Genomic DNA, 24,071 nt, shown 5'->3' with positions numbered 1-24,071 from the left:
TTGTTAGTACTTGAATTGATCTACATGTTACATTATACCTCCTTATAACTTGACACTGGTACCATTCGGTCAGTGATTTCATAAGTGGCATAATGAACATGTTTTGTGGTCATTCTCTGGATTCAGCAGTTTTTTATCATATGACTTCCTTTCTTTGTCAGATGTCTTAAGAACATTTGCTAGTTTCTCAGTCACCACTGTTCTTTTGAGTATGTGACTGGAAAAGCAGCCTAGAAACCTGTTGTTAAATCAGTGTAAGTGGTGATAAATGAGAAGGGATAGAACTGTTTTGTATGCAAAGTAGGACCATAAATGGGCACAGTGTAACTGAGTGTCAATATAATTCGAAAATGTGCATTTTATGTATGTGCAAAGTAACAATAACTTAATCAAAATGCACAGTGTAAAACAAGAGGGATGATTAAGGTGCCAAAAGATGCCTTTCTCTGTCTTCAGTGCACTACTACAGTTGCTTTTCAGATATTGTTAGTACTTGAATTGATGTGTTTAAGTCGGAAAACAAAAAAAAAATGAAATGAAAATAAGGACTTCACTTCCCATACAAATGATCTACCCATATTTTGTAGCCATTTACTAACTTGTGTGATAAACCTTATTAAATGTTGCATCATGGCACATTGCATAGCGCTGACAAGCATCAGCTGCACAAATTAATGCTTTATTCAGACACCACAGCAATACCAGCCTCTCTTTTTGTGTGGCATTTTAGATTATAAGGGATTCATGTAATGCTAAGCTATATATTCAGATTCATTAAATCCTTGTTTAACCTGACATACCGTTTATTCCTATGTATATGCCTATTCAGATAAGTTTATTTTTCTTAACAAAAAATAACTTGGTATTTGCTTCGTTTGGTCAGTTGCTCTGTTACTATAATATAGAATTAACAAACAAGACAAAGCAGTATGTATGTTCTTAGTTACCCTTGTGATGCTTAAAAGTGCTAAGAAAGATTTGTACTGGATTGTGATTCTTAAATGTCAAATTGCTGTACTGTTTCATTAAGTCAGTATGAAACCAGTTTTCTTTTTGAACATTTCTACTTTTGCACTTATATGTAAGATTATGAAAGTAATATTGCTTACCAATGGCTCTTAACATTGAAAATGTTCCCTGCTTTAAGCAGCATTTTAAAATTGTATATTTAATCTAATACAGGTACATGTATGCATATAATGATGTACATTTTTTGGGAAAATAATTTCACTTTTCAGATGTCTCACAGTAAAATCATTTCTTTTAATTACATACAAATATAAATAGCCGAATGTACATTAAGAGTGTTTTAGATGGCGAACAATGCCTTAATTTATAGTGGTACAAGTATGGTGGCTTAGATCAGATGGCACACTCCCTCTTTCTGATAGTCACCATCCTGAGACAAACTCACAATACACTATTAAAATCATCTGTCATCATCACAGTTACCATTTTACAATAATAATCACTGTGGAAGGAATAAAATCACATGACGACTTTCATAGACAAATACTGCATTGATGTTCAGTGAAGTCTTTTTTGACCTCATGGGGGGAAAAAATGCAGAACTACCTGATTGTGTTGAACAAAACAATTACTGAGCTAGCTGGAATATGTATTCAGCAATTTGTTTGGTCCAACACGTGTAGAACCATGCTCTACAAAGTCATACTGATAGCTGAAGTTTTGCCTGTTACAGCAGTGTAAAACAACACAGATGGAATATGGCACTGTTTTATAAATAGACCTCAAAATAACAAATTTCACTTCTATATCTGCTCTGAGATTCGAACAGCAAGTACTTGAAATTCAAATCAGTCAAAACTCGTGACTGAAAAATGCTGATCAGATTGGAATATTCCAAAACTGATGACATAAAATGGACAGATATATTTAAAAATTCCATTATATTAAAAAGAAAAAAAATAGAGAACAATACATATACCTAGTACTGAACCAAATACAGCACAAATCTGAATTGATACATCTTTTATACAAAAAAAAAACTTTGGAGGGTTTTGAATAACAATGTACAATCATGCTTACTCATGGAATAAGTGTTTGTAGTATTCAGTGAGTATGTAGATGGTGTGTGTATATATATATATATATATATATATATATATATATATATATATATATACACATACATACATGTCCACTGCTTTCACTGCTTTTTACCACACCACCTATTAAATACAATCGCTTGCTAATAACATGTATAATCTCAAAGATTAACAGAATTTGCTGGAAGAAATCCATCTTCAGAATACACCATTTCGAATAGGAGCAGAATTATGTGCCTTTAAGTACAATATGTCTGCTCTTTTTTCCAGTTTGAAAGGAGCTGACAAACACTTTGTCCACATATGTGTTGCAGTGCTTTTTTTCAAATGTGTGAATCCAGTTTCAATCCAAACACGAGTGCATCTGATACATGGTATCATTTTAGATTGGCGTTCAATTCCTCCCAGACACTAGGGGGTGCTGTGAAGTTTTTGGAGAAGTTTATCCTCTTGCAGTTGGAAGGGAACGATGACCGACATCTCAGCAATGAAGCGCTCACATGCCTGCCGGTTCACCTGCTTGCAAAATCGCAGGTCAATGCGGCAGATGCTTCCGCAGCGTTTGAAGTAGATCAGCGACTGATCAGTGACCCTGTTACACACTAAAGAGAACAAGAAAGGAGAGATCAGTAATCAGTGAGGGGGAATTAACAGTTTTAAACATTAGACTCAGTGAACCCTTCAAAAAGGAAAGTTATTTAAACTACTTAGTAGTCCAAAGTAAACCACAGCAATTCCTGTGGTCTAACATGGTCTAAAGGCCGTGACACACCAAGCCGACTTCAAATAACTAGCAGCGACGAAAGCCGGTGTGTTGTCGCCTCACGTAGGCAGTGTCGGACCAAAAAGCTGCGCTCGAACACACCGCACAGACTACAACCGACAGCAAACTAACACGTGCGTTCTGCGCATTCGTGAGAGGAAATAACTGTCTATATCAGCGGCTATCAATAGTATATATTCGTCATTCAAAAGGAGAAACCGAAACAAAGATATACAAGATAAACGCAGATATGCGAAACGTAAACAAAGCAGCGCTTGCCTACCATTTTGAATATCAGTAACATTGATAACTTCACGTTGAATCAGGCAAACTGCCGCCGACGAGAGCTGATGAGTAGAACACACCAAACAAACTCGCCCGACCGTCGGCCTGACGTTAGCCGGTGGCCGACCATCGACTTGGTGTGTCCCGGCCTTAACATTTTTTTTTCATAGGTCGAATCAAGAATTACTGATATGCCTTTTTCACTGAAATGCCTGGGGATCTGTAGGTCTCTCTCTGAACCAAACCACAATTCCACTGACTCAAGAACCAAGTGATGTAACCTGCCCACACTAAATGCTTCCTGTATTGACAGCTTCTCTGATTAAAACGAGAGCATTTTTTGTGTCAGTCTCACCAAACGGAGTTGCTTTGGAAATTTTAAGTGGTGATGACATTTTCCTGCCCACAAGCCCCTAATGGTTATGATTTGAGACCAGAAGGTTTATGGGCCAGTAAGGAGTCAATTTCCTTTGGTGGAAACAACAGGCAAGGTTGGGCACTGGTTTAGCTTTGGTACCAGCACTGTGTTGGTGAAAAAGGGTATTAACTCAGGAGGAATCTGAATGGTTTAAAAGCATTTGTTGTAATATTACAAATGGCATTAAACAGTGCAATTACCAGAAAGGTTGACATCAGTTAAGGAGTCTCTAGTGGTGGTCCCTGCAGCAGTCAGCAGGTTTACTGACTGGTCATTGATATGGTTGCAGTAACTCAAGTCCAGACGGGAGAGTACAGGCATATTTTTAATGATGAGACGCAGAGAGCTGTCCGTGATGTCCAAACCAGCCAGACGCAGGTCAGTAACATTCCGAAGTTTGCTGCGTGTGTCCATCTGACCTGTTAGAGAAAGCCCAAGTAGAGAATACACCATCTGAATAAGTAACTGTCTTGTAGGAATTCATTTCGGAGTTGAGTGAGGTGGATCTTTGGTGTGCAAATCAATCTAGATTACTGTATATTACCTGGCCTGTTGTCAGTCGGAGGAGATAGTAGGTCCCTCATCTGGGGGTCTTTGAGCCCCTCCACCCATTGCAGGTCTAGAGTACGCAGCAGAGGACAGCTGGATGTGCAGAGAGCTGAAACGGCCACCCATGAACAGCCTGATAGGAGAAGCACCCTTAGTCCTGCAACCAAACACACAGGTTAGATGTGTGATTAGAAACAAGTACATACTGTAAATTAAGATGATGTGGATCCACATACATGCTCACATGAACACTGACCTGGTAATCGGTTAATAAGCCAGCTTAATTGCTTCTTGGAGATGTTGGTCCAGCTCAGATCCAAAGTGATGGGCTGTCTGCGAATTATCCCACTTAGCATCAGTGGGGTGATGGACTTACAACGCTTTAAATCGATATGAGTCCATAATCTCTTGTCACAGCACCTAAACCAACAACAAAATGTCATTCTAATAATCACATATAGGCCCCATCCCAAAATGGCACTTTGTGCATGTCTGTAAAGTCCACAAGACTGTAGGGCAAGAATGTCTAATCCTGCTGCTGGAGGGACAAATACCTACAGAGTTTAGCTCTAGTCTGCTCCAACATAACTGCCTGGAAGTTTTAGTTGTCCTCAAAACCTTGATTAGTTGGTTGAGGTGTGTTTAATTACCTCGACAATTAAACACACCTAAGAGTTGGAGCTAAACTCTGCAGGACAGTGGCCCTCCAGAACCGAAGTTGCCCAGACCTGTTGTAGACTATTACGAAATCCCATTTCAACCATTAAATGGCAAATCAGATACCCTACCACAGGGGTGTCCAGTCCTTCTGTTCAAGGGCCATGTTCCTGCAGAGTTTACCTTCAACCTAATTAAACACACCTCAACCAGCTAATCAAGGTTTTGAGGATTTAGCCATGGTCTACAATAGTGATGTTAGGTTCTTGAACGAATCGTTCTTTTGAGCCGGTTCTCAGGAAGTAACCGGTTGAGCCAGTTCACAAATCGAACTGAATCGAACTTTAGTTCCGGGTTGATGACGCAGGACGCACAGCCGAAGTAGCACGTCCAACTCAAAAAGAACCGAATGAGCCGGTTCAACTGACTGTCGAAGTTTGCAGAGGATTACCGAGGACTCAACAAGAACCGAATGAGCCGTGGTGAAGTTTGCAGAGGATTACCGAAGATTCTGATGAGTGAGTTGACGATACTGTGCAAGCCTGAGGCGCGTACTGGAAATATGCTTGTTTATTATGACTGTTATTAATTTACATTTTATTAAAACCCGCAAAAACCTTTCTGTCGAGTGATGTAAATAAATTTTACAATAGTTTATTGTGCATGCATATTATATTTAAAGTTGCTTAAGCGAAAACAAGGCGTTTATAAGACTGGTTTATTCATTCTTTATACGGTAGACATGTAGAACATATCCGCGTTTGTGCATCAATGTCTGTAATGTGTGCTGTAGGTGTGAAACTTTTAGGAATCTTATCCAAGTTGTAGGCTAGTGAATATTGGTCAGTCAGTTGTATCTGAGGATCCGCGAATGAAACTGTGACCACAAACACCATTAACTTAAGTGAATTATATGGCAATAATCAGCAATATGCTTTCACACAAATAACTTTATTTTTGAATGTTTCAATATGCGTTGACACAAATGACTTATTTGAAATTTTCATTGATACAACATGGCAATGAGTTGTTAGAAAAGAAATGCGTAGAGACGTTATTGCTTGATGACGTCAGGAACCGATGAACAGGCTTTTTGAACCGGTTCAATGAGCCGATCTGTCCGAAAAGTACCGGTTTGCGGAAATGAATCGGACTTTGCATCACTAGTCTACATCCCCAGTATTTCCCAATCCTGTTCACATTTTGGATGTGTTCCTTATTTGACCCATTCACTTTAGGTCCGGGAGTCCCTTTTAATGAGATAAGTTGAATCAGTTGTGTTTGGTTAGAAAGAGTTTGAAAATGTGTAGTGTTGGGGGTAAATTAAGTTCCTATAACCCATGAACAGGTTTTGAACCCTGTTCCTGGAGTACCCCCAACACTACACATTTTGAATGTCTCCTTTTTCTCACATGCTCATTTCAGGTCTTGGGAGTTTCTACAAATGAGCTGATGACCTGAATGAGGTGTGTTTGATTAAGGAGACATGCAAAATGTGCAGTGTTGGGGATACTCCAGAAACAAAGTGGCTACATTTACATGCACAATTTTTGGTTCAATCGGACTGAATTAATTCTGATTGATGAATCTGAATGTAGTGTTTACATGAATTGTACATGTTTACATGATGATATTTATTAATTTATGGATAAATATACATATAAACCGCTGTGCCGTGCTGCTCATATTTATCACGCAGTAAAAATGCTCCTCCCCACGCCCAAAACGGGTTGCCTGTGAATGAGAATCCAAAACCAGGACTGGTGGGAGGTTGTCCTGCTCCACTTCACAGTTTCCGAGTGAAAGGAGAGTTTTATAATGACAGGACATGCATTTATACAACACTTTATTCAAAAGGAAGAGCTGTTCGTTCCACGCGTCAAGCGTCATTATGCTATTTCTGCATATGCACATGCGCAGTCCTTTCAGTTTCGGGGTTCGATCCGATCGAGTGTTTACATGCATGCTCAATCGTATTAGAAAAGGAATAAACCACCCCCTTCAATCCGATCGAAATTTCATTCCGATCGAGCTCAATCGGATTGATTAAGATGTTTACATTACATTACTTTTCAGTCTGATTGAGCTGTCAATCCGATTACAAATGGATTATTTGGTTGCATGTAAACGTAGCCAGTGTAAACCAGGGGTGCAGAACTCAATTTCTGGAGGGCCGCAACCCTGCAGAGTTTCGTTCCAACCCTGCTCCAACAAATACCAAGTAGTTTTCAAATAGGCCTGAAGGACCTGATTAGCTGCATCAAGTGTGTATAATTAGGGTTGAAGTTAAACTTTGCAGGGCTGTGTAGAAATGGCAGGAACTAAGTTCTGCACCCCTGGTGTAAACTAATTGAGATGGACCACAAGGATTGAGGGTGGCATCTGGGACAGGCTCACAGATAAGTCTTTAGGTTTTTCTTACCAGCGATTCCATGTTCGGCACACTCGCATGCACACACAGAGTTCACGATGGCTCAGGTGACTGAAAATATTCAACCATGCTTCTCTGGGAGCGATGTGATTGCGTCCATCAGCTAGTGGTAGCCTATCAGGTGGAGGGCAGATTGGAGGTGGCCGGATCACATGGCGCTCCATCTGAACACACTTGGGAGGAGAACGTGCAGGAAGTGGTCTGATTGTAGGTGAACTGCGGTTCAAGCCAAGCGGGGTAATCTGAGGAGGGTAAAAGTGCCGCAGCTCCCAAGATGTCCCATTCATCTCCCTTGCTCTTAAGTGTGGACGCTCCCCTCCTCCCTCTCCACCTGCTCCTCTTTCAACACCTCCACCTCCTCCTCCATTCCCTGCAGTCCCGTTCCGTAAGCCTCTCTTTGGTTCCTCGTTCTCACTGTCCTCGGGTTCACTCTTGAGTGGCTGCTGGTTCTCATTGGCCCCTCCCCACGCCCAAAACGGGTTGCCTGTGAATGAGAATCCAAAACCAGGACTGGTGGGAGGTTGTCCTGCTCCACTTCACAGTTTCCGAGTGAAAGGAGAGTTTTATAATGACAGGACATGCATTTATACAACACTTTATTCAAAAGGAAGAGCTGTTCGTTCCACGCGTCAAGCGTCATTATGCTATTTCTGCATATGCACATGCGCAGTCCTTTCAGTTTCGGGGTTCGATCCGATCGAGTGTTTACATGCATGCTCAATCGTATTAGAAAAGGAATAAACCACCCCCTTCAATCCGATCGAAATTTCATTCCGATCGAGCTCAATCGGATTGATTAAGATGTTTACATTACATTACTTTTCAGTCTGATTGAGCTGTCAATCCGATTACAAATGGATTATTTGGTTGCATGTAAACGTAGCCAGTGTAAACCAGGGGTGCAGAACTCAATTTCTGGAGGGCCGCAACCCTGCAGAGTTTCGTTCCAACCCTGCTCCAACAAATACCAAGTAGTTTTCAAATAGGCCTGAAGGACCTGATTAGCTGCATCAAGTGTGTATAATTAGGGTTGAAGTTAAACTCTGCAGGGCTGTGTAGAAATGGCAGGAACTAAGTTCTGCACCCCTGGTGTAAACTAATTGAGATGGACCACAAGGATTGAGGGTGGCATCTGGGACAGGCTCACAGATAAGTCTTTAGGTTTTTCTTACCAGCGATTCCATGTTCGGCACACTCGCATGCACACACAGAGTTCACGATGGCTCAGGTGACTGAAAATATTCAACCATGCTTCTCTGGGAGCGATGTGATTGCGTCCATCAGCTAGTGGTAGCCTATCAGGTGGAGGGCAGATTGGAGGTGGCCGGATCACATGGCGCTCCATCTGAACACACTTGGGAGGAGAACGTGCAGGAAGTGGTCTGATTGTAGGTGAACTGCGGTTCAAGCCAAGCGGGGTAATCTGAGGAGGGTAAAAGTGCCGCAGCTCCCAAGATGTCCCATTCATCTCCCTTGCTCTTAAGTGTGGACGCTCCCCTCCTCCCTCTCCACCTGCTCCTCTTTCAACACCTCCACCTCCTCCTCCATTCCCTGCAGTCCCGTTCCGTAAGCCTCTCTTTGGTTCCTCGTTCTCACTGTCCTCGGGTTCACTCTTGAGTGGCTGCTGGTTCTCATTGGCCAGTGAATGCTCTGTGCGACGGATCTCCATGTTGAGCTGCTTGCTGAGTTCTGCGCTGAGCTGGCGGTTAGGGGGCTTGCGCCGGTGTCGCTTTGCCCGAGCACGTGGTGCCTTCTCTTGAGTCTCACTACCTTCGCTGCTTGGCCCTGCTCTTGGGGAGCTGCACCGTGAAGCATCACTCTCAAGCGATAAGGAGATGTTCTTCAGTGCAGGGCTGCTGTCCCTGCCTCGTTTGCCATTATTGTCCTCCTCCTCTTCCTCATAATCATCCTCCTTTTCTTCCTCTTGGTCTTCCTCTTTCCGGAGGTTGTTAAAGTCCTTTAGGGATCTGAAAGGTGGATCTCTCTCCTCCCTCCTCTCTTTCTCATGCTCTTCCTCTTTTCTTACTGTGCTGTAGTCTTTCTTAAATGAACGACGAGGCGGTTCTCGCTTCTCTTGCCTCTCTTCCTCCTCGTCAGAGTTGTCTTCCTCTTCTTCTGTTTTCATGTGAGAGAGTTTAGGAATCAAAGGCTCTTCAGGCCTCCAGGGTTTCTTCGGCTGAAAATATATCAATAAAGTTACTGAATGAAAAAGCTACAGCAGATCTGTGTATGCAAATAATGCATGTCTGTGTAAATGTTACCTTCTTTTTAGCACTAGCCTCGTCTTCCTCTTCATCATCGTCAAATAACTTCCTCTTCTTCCTTAAGAAGTTGGGCACTTCAGATCGTGGTCTTGGCAGGCCACTAGGGCTCAAGAGTGGGGGAAGACGGGATGGTAGATCTTCAGTCTTCAGTCTGGGAGTTTCCTCCCTTTCACTCTTCCTCTTAATGGATGAAGCACATGTGGATGTCTGGTCTCCTTCCTCTCTTCCTGCTTTCTGCTCCCTCAGCAGGGAGCCTGGCAGGTTGGATGCATACTTAAAGCCTGGGCCCCGTTTTTGCTTGCAGGCCAAAGAGTGGCAAGAAAATACAAAAGACAACTTTATACCTTATGAATGTTATACATTGTTCGCCAAGCATATATTGCTATGATATACGTCCTATGTATGTCATGTATCATATTTTACTGTAAACGTATTTCAACGTTTGCATTAAGGGAAATAGCTTGACAGCCTGTCAGTAACTGAACTGAATTAAAATGATCACAACACATGTCTATTTGCATTATATTTGCATCAAGATCTGGTTTGACAGTTTCCTTATGGGCTTGTCATACTAAATGAGAAACACAGGCCCTTTAATGCTTTTTGTCAAAAACTAAACGGGAACTAAATATGTGAGTTAACAAAAGTTCAAAAGGTAAAATGAATTTGGAAAATTACAAAAACGTATACATATCACCGCTTTACTGTAAACCACATTTCATCTTCATTGTCTCCACTACTTTCTTAAATAGTATCTCTTTTCAAATGCAAATGCAAATCTTTTTTGTATGCTATCAAACCACTCTACCACTGTTCCCCAAATACTCACTTTTCCAGTCTTCCCAGCGTAATTGCATTTTGGACATTCCCAGCAGTTAGGAAGCTCATCATTTACTACCCCAGCTGCATCCTTCACCTGTATAGGCAAGAGACCGGACTTAGAGCAGAAAAGAGATTGTTTATGAAAACACTCTCGCTAAGTATGTGAATGCTCTACACCACCACTAAAGGAACTTAAGGGTGTTAAAATACGTCAGAGCCGCCCACAAACATGCACTTCAGCCCAATCACTTCCTTCTTCTGTGCCCACACAAAACAAAAGAGAGCGCAGTATACACTGCTTTGCATTTACTTTAGAACTATATTCTTAGGCTAGTGGTTAGGTTAGAGTTCAGTCAGTCTGACCTTGAGGCAGTTTGGATGGATAATTTCATTGCAGATGGAGCACTCCATGAGCATGGCATTAAATTTTTCATCTTCATCATCAAGTGTGTCTTCTTTACCAGCTTCACCGCACACTACACATACTGCTGTATGTGGTAACACGGGCTGTGGAACCACATGCCAACAATTTAATATCCAGAATATCAACAATTTGGAAAATGTGTGGTTACAAAATACACATACACAATAAAATATGATTAAAAAAAAACACTTTAAGGTTATTGTTAAAAATAAATGGAACATTCATCTGACATCATTACAACCTTTAGTTGTACAGTCAAACATTGTGAATCTCAGTTTGATAAATGATTAAATGTCTGTATTGATACATTTACATTGCTACATCTACATGGAATTCTGCCAGTTCCTCATACATTTGATCAGGCTCAATGAAGTGGTGAAGGAGAATTCTGGAGGAATTCCAATTCCTTACTTTCAATGAAATTTAGGTTAACAGCCCAGAGTACGGCTAAAGTGGATTCCTCAAAGACTGCTTCTACGTTTCAAACTCAAATTTTTGGTCTTAAAATGGGTCTCTCTCATGTAAAAAATGCTGTTATTTTATGTATTGGCTGTGTGACATTTGGTTCATGAATCATCTCAGTGTCTGCTGGAATTTAGTTTCTTACCGCTATACATTGTCTCATAATGCAAGACTGTTTCATTCGACCAGGTCCTCCAAACTTCTTCATGTCCTTACAGAAGTGACACTCTCCACATTCTGTCCGCACACATGCCTCGCATTTTCGACATCGTGTGCGTCTACGTCGAGCTCCAGAGGAGGTTCGATTGGAAGGCAGCTTGACCGCTGTTGCAGTGGATGAAGAAGTAGTCGCTGCCGGAGTTGTTGCTGTTGATGCAGCCATTTTGGGCTTGGATCTGTTGGGTAGCCGTTGCTAATGGGGAAAAAAATGAAGAATGGAAATTAAAATAATATAATAATAGATTACAGCCATGTACAACAAACTGTTGCCAATAAAACATCCTCACTAGGCATCTGGGAACAGAAGTGAAAAGCTATTGATGTTGTCAGTATATTAGTTCAGATTTTTGTTATAAACGGTTTCTGTATGAGATTTGACGGTAAAATGTAATTTAGCTGTATTTGTGGATGTTAATAAGCTAAACTTGCTGTTAGTTTAATGTTTCCATTAAAACTAGCATGTAAAATGTGTACTTTTAGCCCACATGTTTTTTTTACCATTTGTTTGACAGAAAAAAATGGCACAGGCACCTGGTTCACATGTGATTAGCTCACTGGTAAAAAATTAAGTGTCGAGAATCATAGGTGCTCTTCTCTAATGACTTTATTCTGTACATTATACAGCTCTCCATGGTTCAAAGCTCAGTGCCTCTTATTGTCTGTTTACCCACCCACAATCCCTGTATGACTCTCCTGCTTGATTTATGCACTATGCTTCAAAATAATCTATGCTCATATCCTTTATTCTTTCACCCTTGCGATTTACAACATTTGATTGCTATTGTTTATCATCTCTTCTAACTCGACTATGCACCTCTCTTGCTAGCTCAGCTGTTGGAATATAACCTATTTAGGAACCTCAATTATGCCTCTCTGTGATTGGGATCATTGTGATTGCTCTCTAATGTAGTAATAAGCAGCAGAAATGGTGGATTCCAGCAAATTAGTTCTGGTTACACATGGGATCATGTACAGCAATACTTTGGAAATGTAATAATGTTCAAAACAGGCTAGTTGCAAGTAGAAAGTAAAGTTCAGGGCTCAAATCTAGCATTACTACATAAACTCTGGTGCAATACCTACTATATCTTTAAATGAAACTTGCAACAAGGTCAAATCAAAATAAAAAATGTAATTCCAGTTATCCCATTATAATATATAGCATAACATAGGTTAACATTTACATTTTCTTGGTCATGTTTAATATGCGATTGACATAATTAGCAATATGGCACTGTTTGTAACTGGTATTATGAAGGGGAAAAAGCCGTTTTCACTGGTACCAGGTGCTACAGATGCATGTGCATGTGAACAATTAGTTCTTTATTACATCAACTTGCATTTTTCTTTCACACCGTACAGTAAAGCTAAGATGTAACCATGTCTTATATTAGCATCAATGCAATCCTTATAATCATCACCCTCTCCAGAAGAATCCTATCTTGCCTTCCAGCTCAGATAATGAATACATTACAACGCATGCACAAAACTGCAGTGCAGTACTGGAAGTCTGTCCTTCTGCAATGTAACCATAGCAACACAGCAGTTCTTGCTGACTGGTGGAATGAAGGAATACTTCTATTCAACATTTAACTGGCTCAGAAGGGGGAAGTGGTTGACGATTGGGTTTAACGTCAGATTCCCATTGCAGACAGTTCCTCTGAGAGACTAAATAGTAGCACTGTAATACTGAAATATACTCAAGATCAATGGTATTATTTTCATCTTCTTAATGGGATGTTTCAGACATTGAGATCAAATGCTGTTGTAGAGCTATTCCTGCCCTTGCAAAATCCCGTGGGACATAATTTCCTTACAACAGAACAATTGGAACACAACCATTCCCAAGCGCTATGTTTCATTATAACAGATTCAGGGAGCTGCAGAGCGGTGCAGGCTGCTGACTGTAAGAATGCTTACTATAGCGCACAACAGTGTTTTTGTGCTTTGGAGTGATGCACCACAGCTGTGACCCACTGTCCAAGTGTGGAACCCAATATGAGAGATAGTTGTTTCAAAATGAATGCTGCATCACAGCCAGTATTCATCAGCTGTCCAAAGGCTACACATGTGTGAGGACCTAAGATGTAATCTCCAGCTCAAACAAATGACTGTTTGGACTGATGAAGCCGATCCTAGATCAGACCTTTTGAACACAGCACAACACCAGAAGTTCTCCAGTTACTCTTCTATTATACACTGCACCATCAGTGGATATAAAGGATGTGATACCTGTGAGTCCAGCAAAATAAATAAATAAACAAACAGCACAGACTGTACTTTCTGAGGAGGCTCATTCCATTTAATGTCTTCTGCAGGTTACCTGTAATGTTCAACCAATCAATGATCAGCTATTGGGTCAAGAAGTAATCATTACATCCCAGTGCTCTACAACCTACATCTAGAAACATCAAGTTACATCAGCCAGGATCCTTATTCCTATCATCATGCAATTACACCTAGAGACACGCATTTTCCAGACTAAGTCACACATAATTATTCTCTTTTCTGAAAAAATCCACATGCATCATCTTCTTTTGTGGTTGCGCTCAAGCCCTGCTTGTGAGTTTGGAAATAATAATTGTGCTGTGATGTCCATTTGATTTAGTCTCAATAAAATCTACATGTTGGGCAATTTCATGTTCCTTTCTCGACTGTCCACTTCCTGACAAAGAGGAGTGCTTTTAGCGTAAATGCAGCAAAATGAAGAGAAAAGATGCACTTTAGGTGTGTAAATGATGCTTTACATGTGTATTTTATCATTCTTGTGCATCCACAGAGAATGATGGGAAATTAAGCTTGCCTGGCTTTATTGTTATTCTTCAACGATCTTACCATCTTATAATACAACATGGGTATATACTATACTATCAGAGCTGATCCTCCCTATATGCTAGGGGGCCCCCCTTCTCTCAAAGATGATTTCATTTTAGTTTTGTTTTGAATTTGGCCAGCGGTTATGAAAACATGAATGATCATTTCTTTTAATGCGGTGCGCCGTCGCCCTTTCGACGTAAAAATCAGTCAAATCATGTGATAAATGATGAGACTAAAAAAACTAGTTGAAAGTGTACCGAGCCGCGGAAGAGACACTGTTTCAAGCGCTTTCCACGAGCATGATTCGAGACGGAGTGAAACACAGACAAATGCGTTTCATTCATTCGTTCATAACCACTCATACCCAACCCACCCCCGTGGGGTTTGCGTAGGGCCCCCAGAAGTCTAGGATCGGCACTGTATACTATAAGGCTCAATACTATAGTTATTTATTGACATGCCCCCAAATTTAAAGCCAATTCATTCATGCTCAACACATAAGATCATTTCTGACATTTCTGACTTGAACGCATCACTTACAAACTAAGCATTCTCCTAAAACACTCATTCATGTTGTAGACAGGATCATCCCCGTCATCTCGTGTACACTCCAACAGAAGCATAATTACAGTCTGCGTGAATATGTTTGCTCATGGTCATGGGTGAGAGTTTATGTCTAATCTCTGGCACTTTATTGTGCCCACGCCATGACACAAGTAAAAAGACCCAATGAGTCATAAGGCTTCATTGCAATCTAGAAGAATTAAAGCTACCGCCTCTGCACAAGAGTGAGGAACAAGTCAATGACAAAATGTATTATATATACATATATTACAAATATCAATTTGGTCATTTTGCGATCAGGAAGGCGAAAGATTTCCACACAAAGATTTTGCAACGGGTTCAAGTTGATAACGTGAATTTACCACACTGACCAACAGAAAGCCGCTTGGTTTGAAAGAGACTTCTTTGTGAACGGTGCTTCATATATATTGCTACACTATTCACAACTGACACTGGAACTTTTTTGCTAGCAAAATTTTGCAGAAATTAATTCATTTCAATAGGAATTCATCTGAATTCAATAAAGAATTTTGTGTGAGGGGAATATCTTCCCTATGTGGTTTTTGCAACGAGTTCAAGCTAGTCACGCACAATTTTGCCGAAATTCTGCTAATGTGACCATATATTTAGACCAAACATATGTCTAAAGAGTCTTACCAAATATACCTTATGACTTATAGACTACCCAAGATTAACTCAAACAGGGGGCCTGAGAGCAGCCGGGCCCTCCTTTTGTTCCCCCCACAATTTTCTTCACCCCTCCCCCCAGTCTTCAACATAGAAACAGTTTTTTAAAGATATGGGACCCTGTTATACATCACAATAGGGATTACGAGATTTGAAATGCACGCATTATTTGTGTTGTTGGTGAGCAGTGAGCACATGTGGCTTACTTGGTTCAGTGACATTCACATGCAACCTCACACCAACATGTACTGTGCCGCAACTAATATGTTTCTTAGTAAATTCAAGAATTTGTTAGCAAATGCACAGGTGCCTGTTGCAAAAGTCTGTATGTTATGCTCTCTTAGAAAATACCTAACCTACAACTGTTCTTAGTTATTTTTTAACCTTTCAGTTCAAATGGATGCAAAAAAAACAAAAAAAACAGTTGGTGTACAAACAATTTTCAGTCACAAATTGCTTGTAAATTTCACAATCATTTACACATAAATGTCAAGCAACACATTCAATTAAACTTGAATTTTTGAAGGAGAAAAACTGGAAAAGTAATTTAGTTAAATCATTTTTACAGTGCAGTCTAGATTTTGTCCTCACTTAAAAACAACAAACCGAGCATGTTGTTCTATTTCCTAGAAAACAGTAGTGCATCTTGGGAAGGGAACTTAAGGGCAACACATGTCCAGTCATGCTGTTGCTTTGAGGAACTTAAGTCCTCCTTTAATACAGTATTTATTCCCCTCCACATGTGTGAAAGTCGGAGTACATCACACCCAAAAAAGTCTAACTACTACATTTTACTACTTACTAACTACTACATTTAAGTTCTCCCAACAATACAAAGGAGTCAACCCAATATAAACCACACCAAAACACAATGGTAAAGCAACGGGAACATGCTTTTTTCCCTTGAACAAGCCTTCCTGAAAGAGGCACACATGACTCAAACCAATCACAACTGATAGCTGAAACTCAATGGAGACAAACAATAAGACAGAGCCACTCTTCTCTGTTGTATGAGTTTTTTCCCCTTCCTGTCGCATAGAAACCTCTCGTTCGTATACTATTGCAATAAAACAAAACCCAGAAACTGTTTCAGAAAGAGAGATGTGAGGAGGGTGAAGAAAGCAGGAGGTGGTGGAGAAAACACATGCCTTGTTTGAGAGCCATGGTGCTACGAGGAAGGGAACCAGAGAAGATGGCTAATTGTTTGTGTGGTGTGTATGAGGAGAGAGAGAGTGTGTACTGACCTGTTCGGCTGTATCCGAGTCGTAATCCTCATCGTCGGCACTCAGTGACATGGCCATGGCTACCTGATCTCATAGCCAGCCAGACAAACAGAACATAGACATGATTACAACCCCCCTAATCACAGTCGCCCGCCGTCTCCTCACCCGATTTCCTTTCTCTATTCCTCTTCCTCTAACCTTCCCCAATGTCTCGCTCCTGTTTCTCTCCCTCTCTTTTTCTGTCTGGAACAGGCAGCTGCACAGGAACACACCAGCCTGCTATCTCATGCATATGCACCAGAAAATGAAGACGGGGGAGAGGGGGCCTCGGCTCAGCCAATCACAAACCACCTGGCGTCCAGTTACAGGCTTGCCTACAAAGAGCACACATTGTACTGTTGGTCTGGGTGGGAGATGGAGGGGGGGAAGGGCAGCACTGCTGCACACAAAGAACTACTGACATTACCATGCGAGAGCAAGGTCTAGCTCTGTGAGTGATTCAGAGGGTCTGATGTTGCCTTCTTCTTACAAGTACAGGAAGTTAGCAGTTGATCTGGGTTTGATAGTTTTTGTCTAATGTGTTGCTGTGCTGTTTTCTGCAAGCATCAGTGCATGAAAGGCTCATACAGTACAGTATAGTGTATCAAGCTGGGGTGCTCATTTGAATGACCAGATATGTCGCATTTAGGTGCCTTTATGTTTTTTAGGAACTCTCACATGAGTCAGATTTAAGGAAGTGGGCTTTGTTACATAACCCATTCTGGTGAATGGCAGATTTGGGCATCCACATTTGGAAAGTTGTCTGAACTAAAATAAATCAGTTAAGTTTTAACAATGTTAAGATTAAAATCAAAAGGCTGAAATCTCCAGAACCATTTGCATCTATTTAGAAAAAGAAGAAGATGCCACACAGATATGCAATCATGTTAATACAATGTTAATTTAAAACTGTAAGGTTTTGACTACAAAGTAATGCCATTTTAGTATCACTGTGATACTACTGCAGTTTTTTATACATTTTTAGTTAAAGCTTTAGTAATTTTAGTGTATTTGTCATTTTTATTGTTTTTTCCCTGTGTATATACTTTGTATTACTTTTTATTTCAGTTTTACTTTTTGTTATTGTAGTACCTCAAGTTAGGCTAAACAAAAATGAGAAATGCGGACTTTGCAACTAGCTGAAAATATTTTAATTCATATTTTATTTGGTTTCAGTTAACGTTTATTTTATTTCAAGTAACAAAAATGTTTTTTTTTAATGGTTTATTTAGCTATAATTACCCTGGCCAAAAGTCCAATTACACAACAATATTTTTTTTTCATCTTGAATAGATGAATAATTTGAAAATAAAGGGTTAATTCTAATTTCATGCCAGCTTTGAATTTTGTAATTTTAATTACAATATTTAGTGGCCAAAACGATGCTTAGGTATTTTTGTATGCTAAATTTTTGCTGTACCATTATTAATATTATTATTAATTTATATTTTATAATTTCTTTGAAGCCACATAAATCACCCCCCCCCCAAACCACTGATTTAATTGCTCAACTCAGTCTTTGTTTAAGCGTTATAAATAGGTTCTATGATTGCCCTGACCAATGAAACCTTTACAGTTCCCTGCAGGGCGTGGTTTGAGCTTAACCCTGATTTGGTGGAAAAAAATCCCACTTTTTCAAAAGTCAATACTTTATAGGTAAGTCCCTAAGAAAATAACCTTATTTATTCACTGTGCTAACTAACCAAGTTCCTTGCTTATCTACCCTGCACTTCCATGACTGTCTTCTCAGGAAATTGCAAAAATAATTGCGAAATTTCATAATGGCTAATAAAAACTTGCCATAGCTTTATATAGTAACACTAACTACAGTAACTATGGAATTCTAGTGATAATGCTAATTCATGCAAACAATTAATGCAACCATTTTATTAGGCCTACAATTATGGCAATGTAATTATAAAATCTGCATTTGTATATGCAGCTATTTTTATTAACAAATGACCTAGTTTGTAGAAACTACGGTTACATTGATTTAACCATTGTAATTGGGGTCCATTCATGGTTTGACCTGTGGTTATTATGGGCTTATAACAAATACCACAGTATTGGTTATGATGTAAAACCTACAGTAAATAAAAAAAACAGATATAATTACATATAAAACCTCATCTCAGCACCCATCTATATTTGGCTGTGAACCTCCTCATCAGTTGTAAACCAGCTATAAACAAAACAAAAACCCACCAAATTTGAGGTAGAGAGATTACCTTATTCATTCATCATACAGATTCCCAATGCCAGTTCAGATTCTGCAACTGTTAAAGAAAAAAAGAAGACAACAAGAAGGGGGGGGGTTTAAGATGAATTTAGACCTTTGGTAGGTTTCACTAAGCAAATAAATTATGTTGGGTCGAGAATTAAGCTTGCAAATGAGAATGAGAGTAGGGCATACAAAATATATTAACTGCAGCAACATAAAAACAATTCCAGGACATGACGTTTCAAACAGAGCCCGCGTAGAGACAGAAAAAAAATGTTGTGGACCACAAATCCCACAATGCGTCATCCGCGCAGTGACCGTCAGCGGTGCATTGTGGGTAACTCGACTTGTAGTTTCTGATGAACACACTGTTACTGAGCACAGAGCGAGTTACTGGGGTTAGTCACTTTACAATCCGAGCATGTCACAGCGGGTTGAAGGGCTTCGGCAAACATACGAAGGGTAATCAAGAAGATACAAAGGCGATCTCGGGATTAAAGCATAAAGTTTCAAAACTTCTGAACGTATACGGAAACAAGCGCAATGAGTTCAAACGAGCACTCGCTTCAAGCTTTGTCCTGGAGAAAACTTTACTTGAGTCGAGCTAAACTCAAAGCGACCAGCAGAACCTCTGCTCTGCTCTCCGGCTTTGCTATGGTGAGTTAATGAAGTAATTAACGTACTTAACACTCTGTATGCAAAAGAGAAACTTACATTGCTCGAAGCCTGGCAAGCTTTCGGAGTTAACGTTAGAGCCTTGTAACATGACATGTCAGTCACTTTGATGTGCAAACGACACCTGCCATGGATTTAGCCTCTTACACTAGCATTGTACTTAAGTCCTTCTTCGATGTAACTCTCAGAAGTGTTAGTGGTGGGTATTTTGATTCTGCATGTACACGCCAGTAGGGGGCGACAAGAGTGTATTTTTGTGTCTTATGAATCATTGAATAATTCACTCAGTAGATTAGTTACAAATTCCGACTCCCCCTGTCCTTTAGTCTGTCTGTAGATTCTCATTTAATAATTATTTTCCGGAGTTCATTCAGTTAGTTTTACGAAAGAGTCACCTCTTTCAGCGCGAAAACGAATCTTCTCCCGCAAAACAGCGACTCGTTCAGTGAAGGGGGCGTGTTCGTTCAGCAGGCGCAACCAATGAAATGGTCCTTCACAACACAGACTCGAATGCTATTGGTTTATGCTGTGGTCTGTCATTGATGGAAGTAATGCACTCTGCCTAAATGCCTTCAGTGAACGGAAACACTTGCGTGGGAGTAAAGTAGAGCGATTCGTTCACTTAAAAAAACCAATTAACACCTAAACCGTGCTCAATTAAATTGTTTAAATACTAAATAAATTAAATATTATTACTGCAGTAATTGTTTTTACAGTGAGCTTGTATTGACCCCCATTAATATAATTTTTTTAAAGTATCTTACTGTGTTGAGAGAAGGTCTTTTATTATTATTAATTATAATTGTATAGTAGCATTAACTGTGTTAACCATTATTTTGGCAGCAGCTGCAGTCATGATTAAATTAGTAAGGGCCTCAGTATCATCACTGTGACATGTTTCCGTTTACTTGCTCAGAGGAAATGCACTTCCTTTGACTGTGCCATGTTAAGAAATGATAGGCTATAAGTCCATTACATTATAAACGTGAAATAGAATCACATATACCTGTTATCTTTTACATAAAATTACTTTCAGTGATGGGTGTAAAATAAACTGCTAAATGTGGAAAGTTAGAACGCACAGCCTTTGATTTCAACAACAACAGATACGGGAAGCATTGTTTCCTCTCCTTTAAAAGTTGATAAGCCTATTTATTTAGTTTTTGTAACTACAGTTTCGCTGTTGAATAGACCCACGACTAACCTAAGAACCAGAAATGTGTTATAAGTTTCCGGAAATAAGAGTAAGGGACTGGAAAAAGGTGTAATGTTCTTTCAGAGGGTGGTTATTGTGCTTGAGGTTAGTCTATGAGCAATAAGTGCAGCACAGGAAGTGAGCTGAATATGAGTGGCATGAGGAAACTGCATTTCATAAACTCCTCTCTCTTAGGGATCAGTGTGAACATGCGACATAATTACACATTTCAGGGGTAGTGTTTGTATTTAGTTGCACTGACTGTTACAAAAGTAGTGCACTTCTTTTGTAACCTACTATTGACTTCCAAACTCATTTTCATATCTGTGGCACTATGTAACACATGTAGGGCTCCCTTCAGGCCTCATTAATCAGAGAACATATGATCTGTGGCGTTTTCAAAAGCTTGAGAAAAACAGTTTGTCTACCAAATTAAAATGTGTCGGCCACACTGCAAAGAGTTATTTTCTTAATCAAAATCTGTGTCTTGTTTTTCAATAAATACATTTGAACATTAATAAAACAAGTCCAGTAAAATTACATATTTAATTACGTAATTACAAATAGATTAAGATATTGAGACTTGTTTGCAGGGAATAAGGAATCTTTTTTTTTTTTTTTTACGGCTTGCTCAGTTTAGTTACAATGAGCTAATGCTAAACTATTCTTGAACATTTTGTCACGATTTTAATTGCATACAATGAATTTAAATTGATCAAATGGAAGTTTATTTAATCCATTTGCTCTGCCACACCTAAATACATATTCAATTTCAGACAGACACATTGATTGGAAGCAAGCATTAATTGTTTTAATCAAACAATATATGTCCTTGTAGAAAGGTTATAATATAAACTAAACTAAAACCATAAAAAACCATATATATATATTTTTTTACTTTAGTTTGCTAGTTTTACTGTGGATGCACTAAAGTAACTAAACTAAAACAAAAATAAATTTTTTTTTTAAACTGCATGGACATGCTTAAAACAAAAAGGTAAAAAAATAACAAAAACACAAAATTACTAAAACTTTTAACACAAATTATAATGAAAAATTGTACAATTATTTAAAATATCACTAAAAACGAATAGTATCTCAATGATGCTAAAATAGCACTACCATGTAGTTTAATTTAATAATCTACTTATTTCTAGTTGTATGCCAAAATTAAACTATCAATAGCCAATGATTGGTTTAAAAAAACGAATTAAAAGTTATAGGAGTATTTTTCAGTAAAGTAACTTCATCGGAGGAGCACAGCTGTGCATGTTTTTCTCAGTTTAGTTATTTGAATGTCTATTTCATTGTATGTTTAATGTATTTTTTGTAAGTTTTAATCGTCAATCTACTGTAACAAAAATAATGAGGTTTTTGCCTGTATTACCTGTGATTTTCTGTTTTCAGTCTTATGTTACCAATGAATGTGTTCTCAGGTGGCGATGGTGGAGGTCCAGCTGGAGGATGATCACGAATACCCTCGAGGCTTATTGATTGCTTTCAGTGCCTGCACAACAGTGCTGGTGGCCGTCCATCTCTTTGCCTTGATGATCAGCACATGTATCCTGCCCAACCTGGAGGCCGTGAGCAACGTCCACAACCTCAACTCCATAAAGGAATCGCCACACGAGCGCATGCACCGCCACATCGAGCTGGCTTGGGCCTTCTCCACCGTCATAGGCACCCTCCTCTTTCTTGCAGAGGTGGTTCTTCTCTGCTGGGTGAAGTTTCTCCCTCTGAAGAATAAAAATAAAGATTCTTCTCCGACAGGGAATGTAACTGAATCTCCAGGGATAAGCCCGGGGGAAGCTGCAGCGATCACCTCTACCTCCATTATGGTGCCCTTTGGCTTGGTGTTCATTGTTTTCGCTGTGCATTTCTACCGTTCGCTGGTCAGCCACAAAACGGAACGGCAGCATCGGGAGTTGGAGGTTCTGGACAAAATCACACAGATGCAAAACCAACTGGATCACAGGGGAGACGCGTCCAACCTGTCCTCTTCAGCACATTTCGCCTAGTTGATGCACTTAGTTGTTACCTTGTTCTCATACCAAACAAAATATGGACTGTTGTCATTAATAGACACTAGATGATGGGAATCAGGGATTCTGCAATATGGTAGTATCACAGTATTGTGATGCCTTATGTTTTTCTCGTTAGATTTTTTTAGTGTCCATACAAACATTTATATAGATGGGAAATCTGAAATTTTGCCGGCATATATATTTTGCCAGTATATTTTAATGGCACTTGAGGGCACATGAATTTTAGAAATAATTTTTTTTAATAATAAATAGTGCACTATTCCATTAAAAATAAGAATATGATATGATGATTGGCATCACTGAATTTATTCAATTTAAGGTTAAAATAACATTTAAGCATAACATTCAAAAATTAAATATACTGTTTTGATTCCCTCCCTTCCTTGTCTTGCTCAATTTTTCACTTTGTTTTCAGCGGTTTGGATGCTGCCAGCTTAGAAAATTTATATAGCTGCAGGATTCAAAAGCAAAATAATAAAGATTTAGGCCTTTTTTTTTTACATTCTGATTCGGTAGTTGATTGTATAGGGACACCAGCTGTTTGTCTTTGCCAGAGCTGTTTGTTTGTTTCAGTTCAGTATTTCCTTTTACTGTTAGGCCAAATTATTACACCCAAATGCATAGAAAGTTTTCCAGCGTTATGGTAATCAGTTCATTTTCTTTTTTGTTCAGTTTAACTGCATAAAGTCTAAATATTTTTTCGACATTGTGCAATTAGAATTTTACCTTTTGACAAAATGTCATACTTGCGTGCGTGAAAGTGTAATTGAAAATAACATTTGGTATAACATTTTGTAGACTCGTTTTCATAAACTCACTTAAAAATTGCTGGAATTTTTGTAAATTATATTTTGTGATTCAGTCAATTTGTATGTTGCGTGCGGGTGGCTTCATTTCAATAATTTATGTGCTCAGGCCATATGAAAACATATTGACATTGCTGCTGTTTTTGCCAAAGAGCTTGTGACACTCCAAAGAGAAAGGAAAACTTGAAATCACATCATATGACCCCTTTAAGACCAGAAATAATGCTTTTCTGGAAGGTTTGTCTTGCTTTGACTGAGGTTACAAACAGCTAAAATGTATATTATAAATAGTGTATGTTTTCTTTTTCTCTGTTTGTTCAGCATGTTTTGGTTGTGTGAACACAAAATGTGGACTTTTAAAACAGATATTTTAAAAAGCCTTTTGCTGTGAAGAGCCTTTTGAATTATACTGGTATAATTTGTTTACATATATAGT

General features: G+C 39.3%; 2 protein-coding genes across 6 annotated transcripts; one reads left to right on the top strand and one right to left on the bottom strand.

Moving 5' to 3' along the window:
* Nucleotides 1–129: 129 nt before the first annotated feature.
* kdm2ba (lysine (K)-specific demethylase 2Ba) lies at nt 130–19,682 on the bottom strand. Of its 5 annotated transcripts, none has more exons than XM_016232443.1 (14): nt 19,509–19,585; nt 19,129–19,270; nt 18,922–18,969; nt 16,676–17,028; nt 11,290–11,556; nt 10,622–10,765; nt 10,266–10,373; nt 9,434–9,742; nt 8,773–9,348; nt 7,164–7,591; nt 4,341–4,504; nt 4,080–4,241; nt 3,736–3,954; nt 130–2,671 (listed from the first exon to the last, which is right to left on the bottom strand). In XM_016232443.1, exons 4-14 carry the CDS (start codon nt 16,730–16,732, stop codon nt 2,481–2,483), a joined length of 2,625 nt encoding a protein of 874 aa, XP_016087929.1. In that variant the 5' UTR covers nt 16,733–17,028; nt 18,922–18,969; nt 19,129–19,270; nt 19,509–19,585; the 3' UTR covers nt 130–2,480. The 5 variants fall into 5 exon arrangements, with proteins under 5 accessions (XP_016087929.1, XP_016087926.1, XP_016087928.1 ...); XM_016232440.1 differs by having other exon boundaries at nt 16,676–16,738; XM_016232442.1 differs by having other exon boundaries at nt 9,434–9,733; nt 16,676–16,738.
* On the top strand, nt 19,281–23,038 carry orai1a (ORAI calcium release-activated calcium modulator 1a). The gene is made up of 2 exons (XM_016232448.1): nt 19,281–19,571; nt 22,221–23,038. The coding sequence occupies exons 1-2, from the start codon at nt 19,458–19,460 to the stop codon at nt 22,800–22,802; spliced, it is 696 nt and encodes a 231-aa protein (XP_016087934.1). The 5' UTR covers nt 19,281–19,457; the 3' UTR covers nt 22,803–23,038.
* The last annotated feature ends 1,033 nt before the right edge of the window (nt 23,039–24,071 follow it).

This window comes from Sinocyclocheilus grahami, unplaced genomic scaffold (assembly GCF_001515645.1).
Source record: "Sinocyclocheilus grahami isolate Dianchi unplaced genomic scaffold, SAMN03320097.WGS_v1.1 scaffold410.1, whole genome shotgun sequence".
In the NCBI taxonomy this organism is placed as follows: domain Eukaryota; kingdom Metazoa; phylum Chordata; class Actinopteri; order Cypriniformes; family Cyprinidae; genus Sinocyclocheilus; species Sinocyclocheilus grahami.
This window is presented reverse-complemented; position numbering and strand designations above follow the sequence as displayed.

Bases quoted from the DNA above. Each gene is read 5' to 3' on its own strand.
- orai1a (XM_016232448.1), top strand. From the start codon at position 19,458: ATGAGTTCAAACGAGCACTCGCTTCAAGCTTTGTCCTGGAGAAAACTT. The intron at 19,572-22,220 runs GTGAGTTAATGA...ATGTGTTCTCAG, and splicing joins TGCTCTCCGGCTTTGCTATG to GTGGCGATGGTGGAGGTCCA.
- kdm2ba (XM_016232441.1), bottom strand. The intron at 9,743-10,265 runs GTGAGTATTTGG...TGCCACTCTTTG, and splicing joins ACGCTGGGAAGACTGGAAAA to GCCTGCAAGCAAAAACGGGG. The intron at 3,955-4,079 runs GTAATATACAGT...TTTCTCTAACAG, and splicing joins TCCGACTGACAACAGGCCAG to GTCAGATGGACACACGCAGC.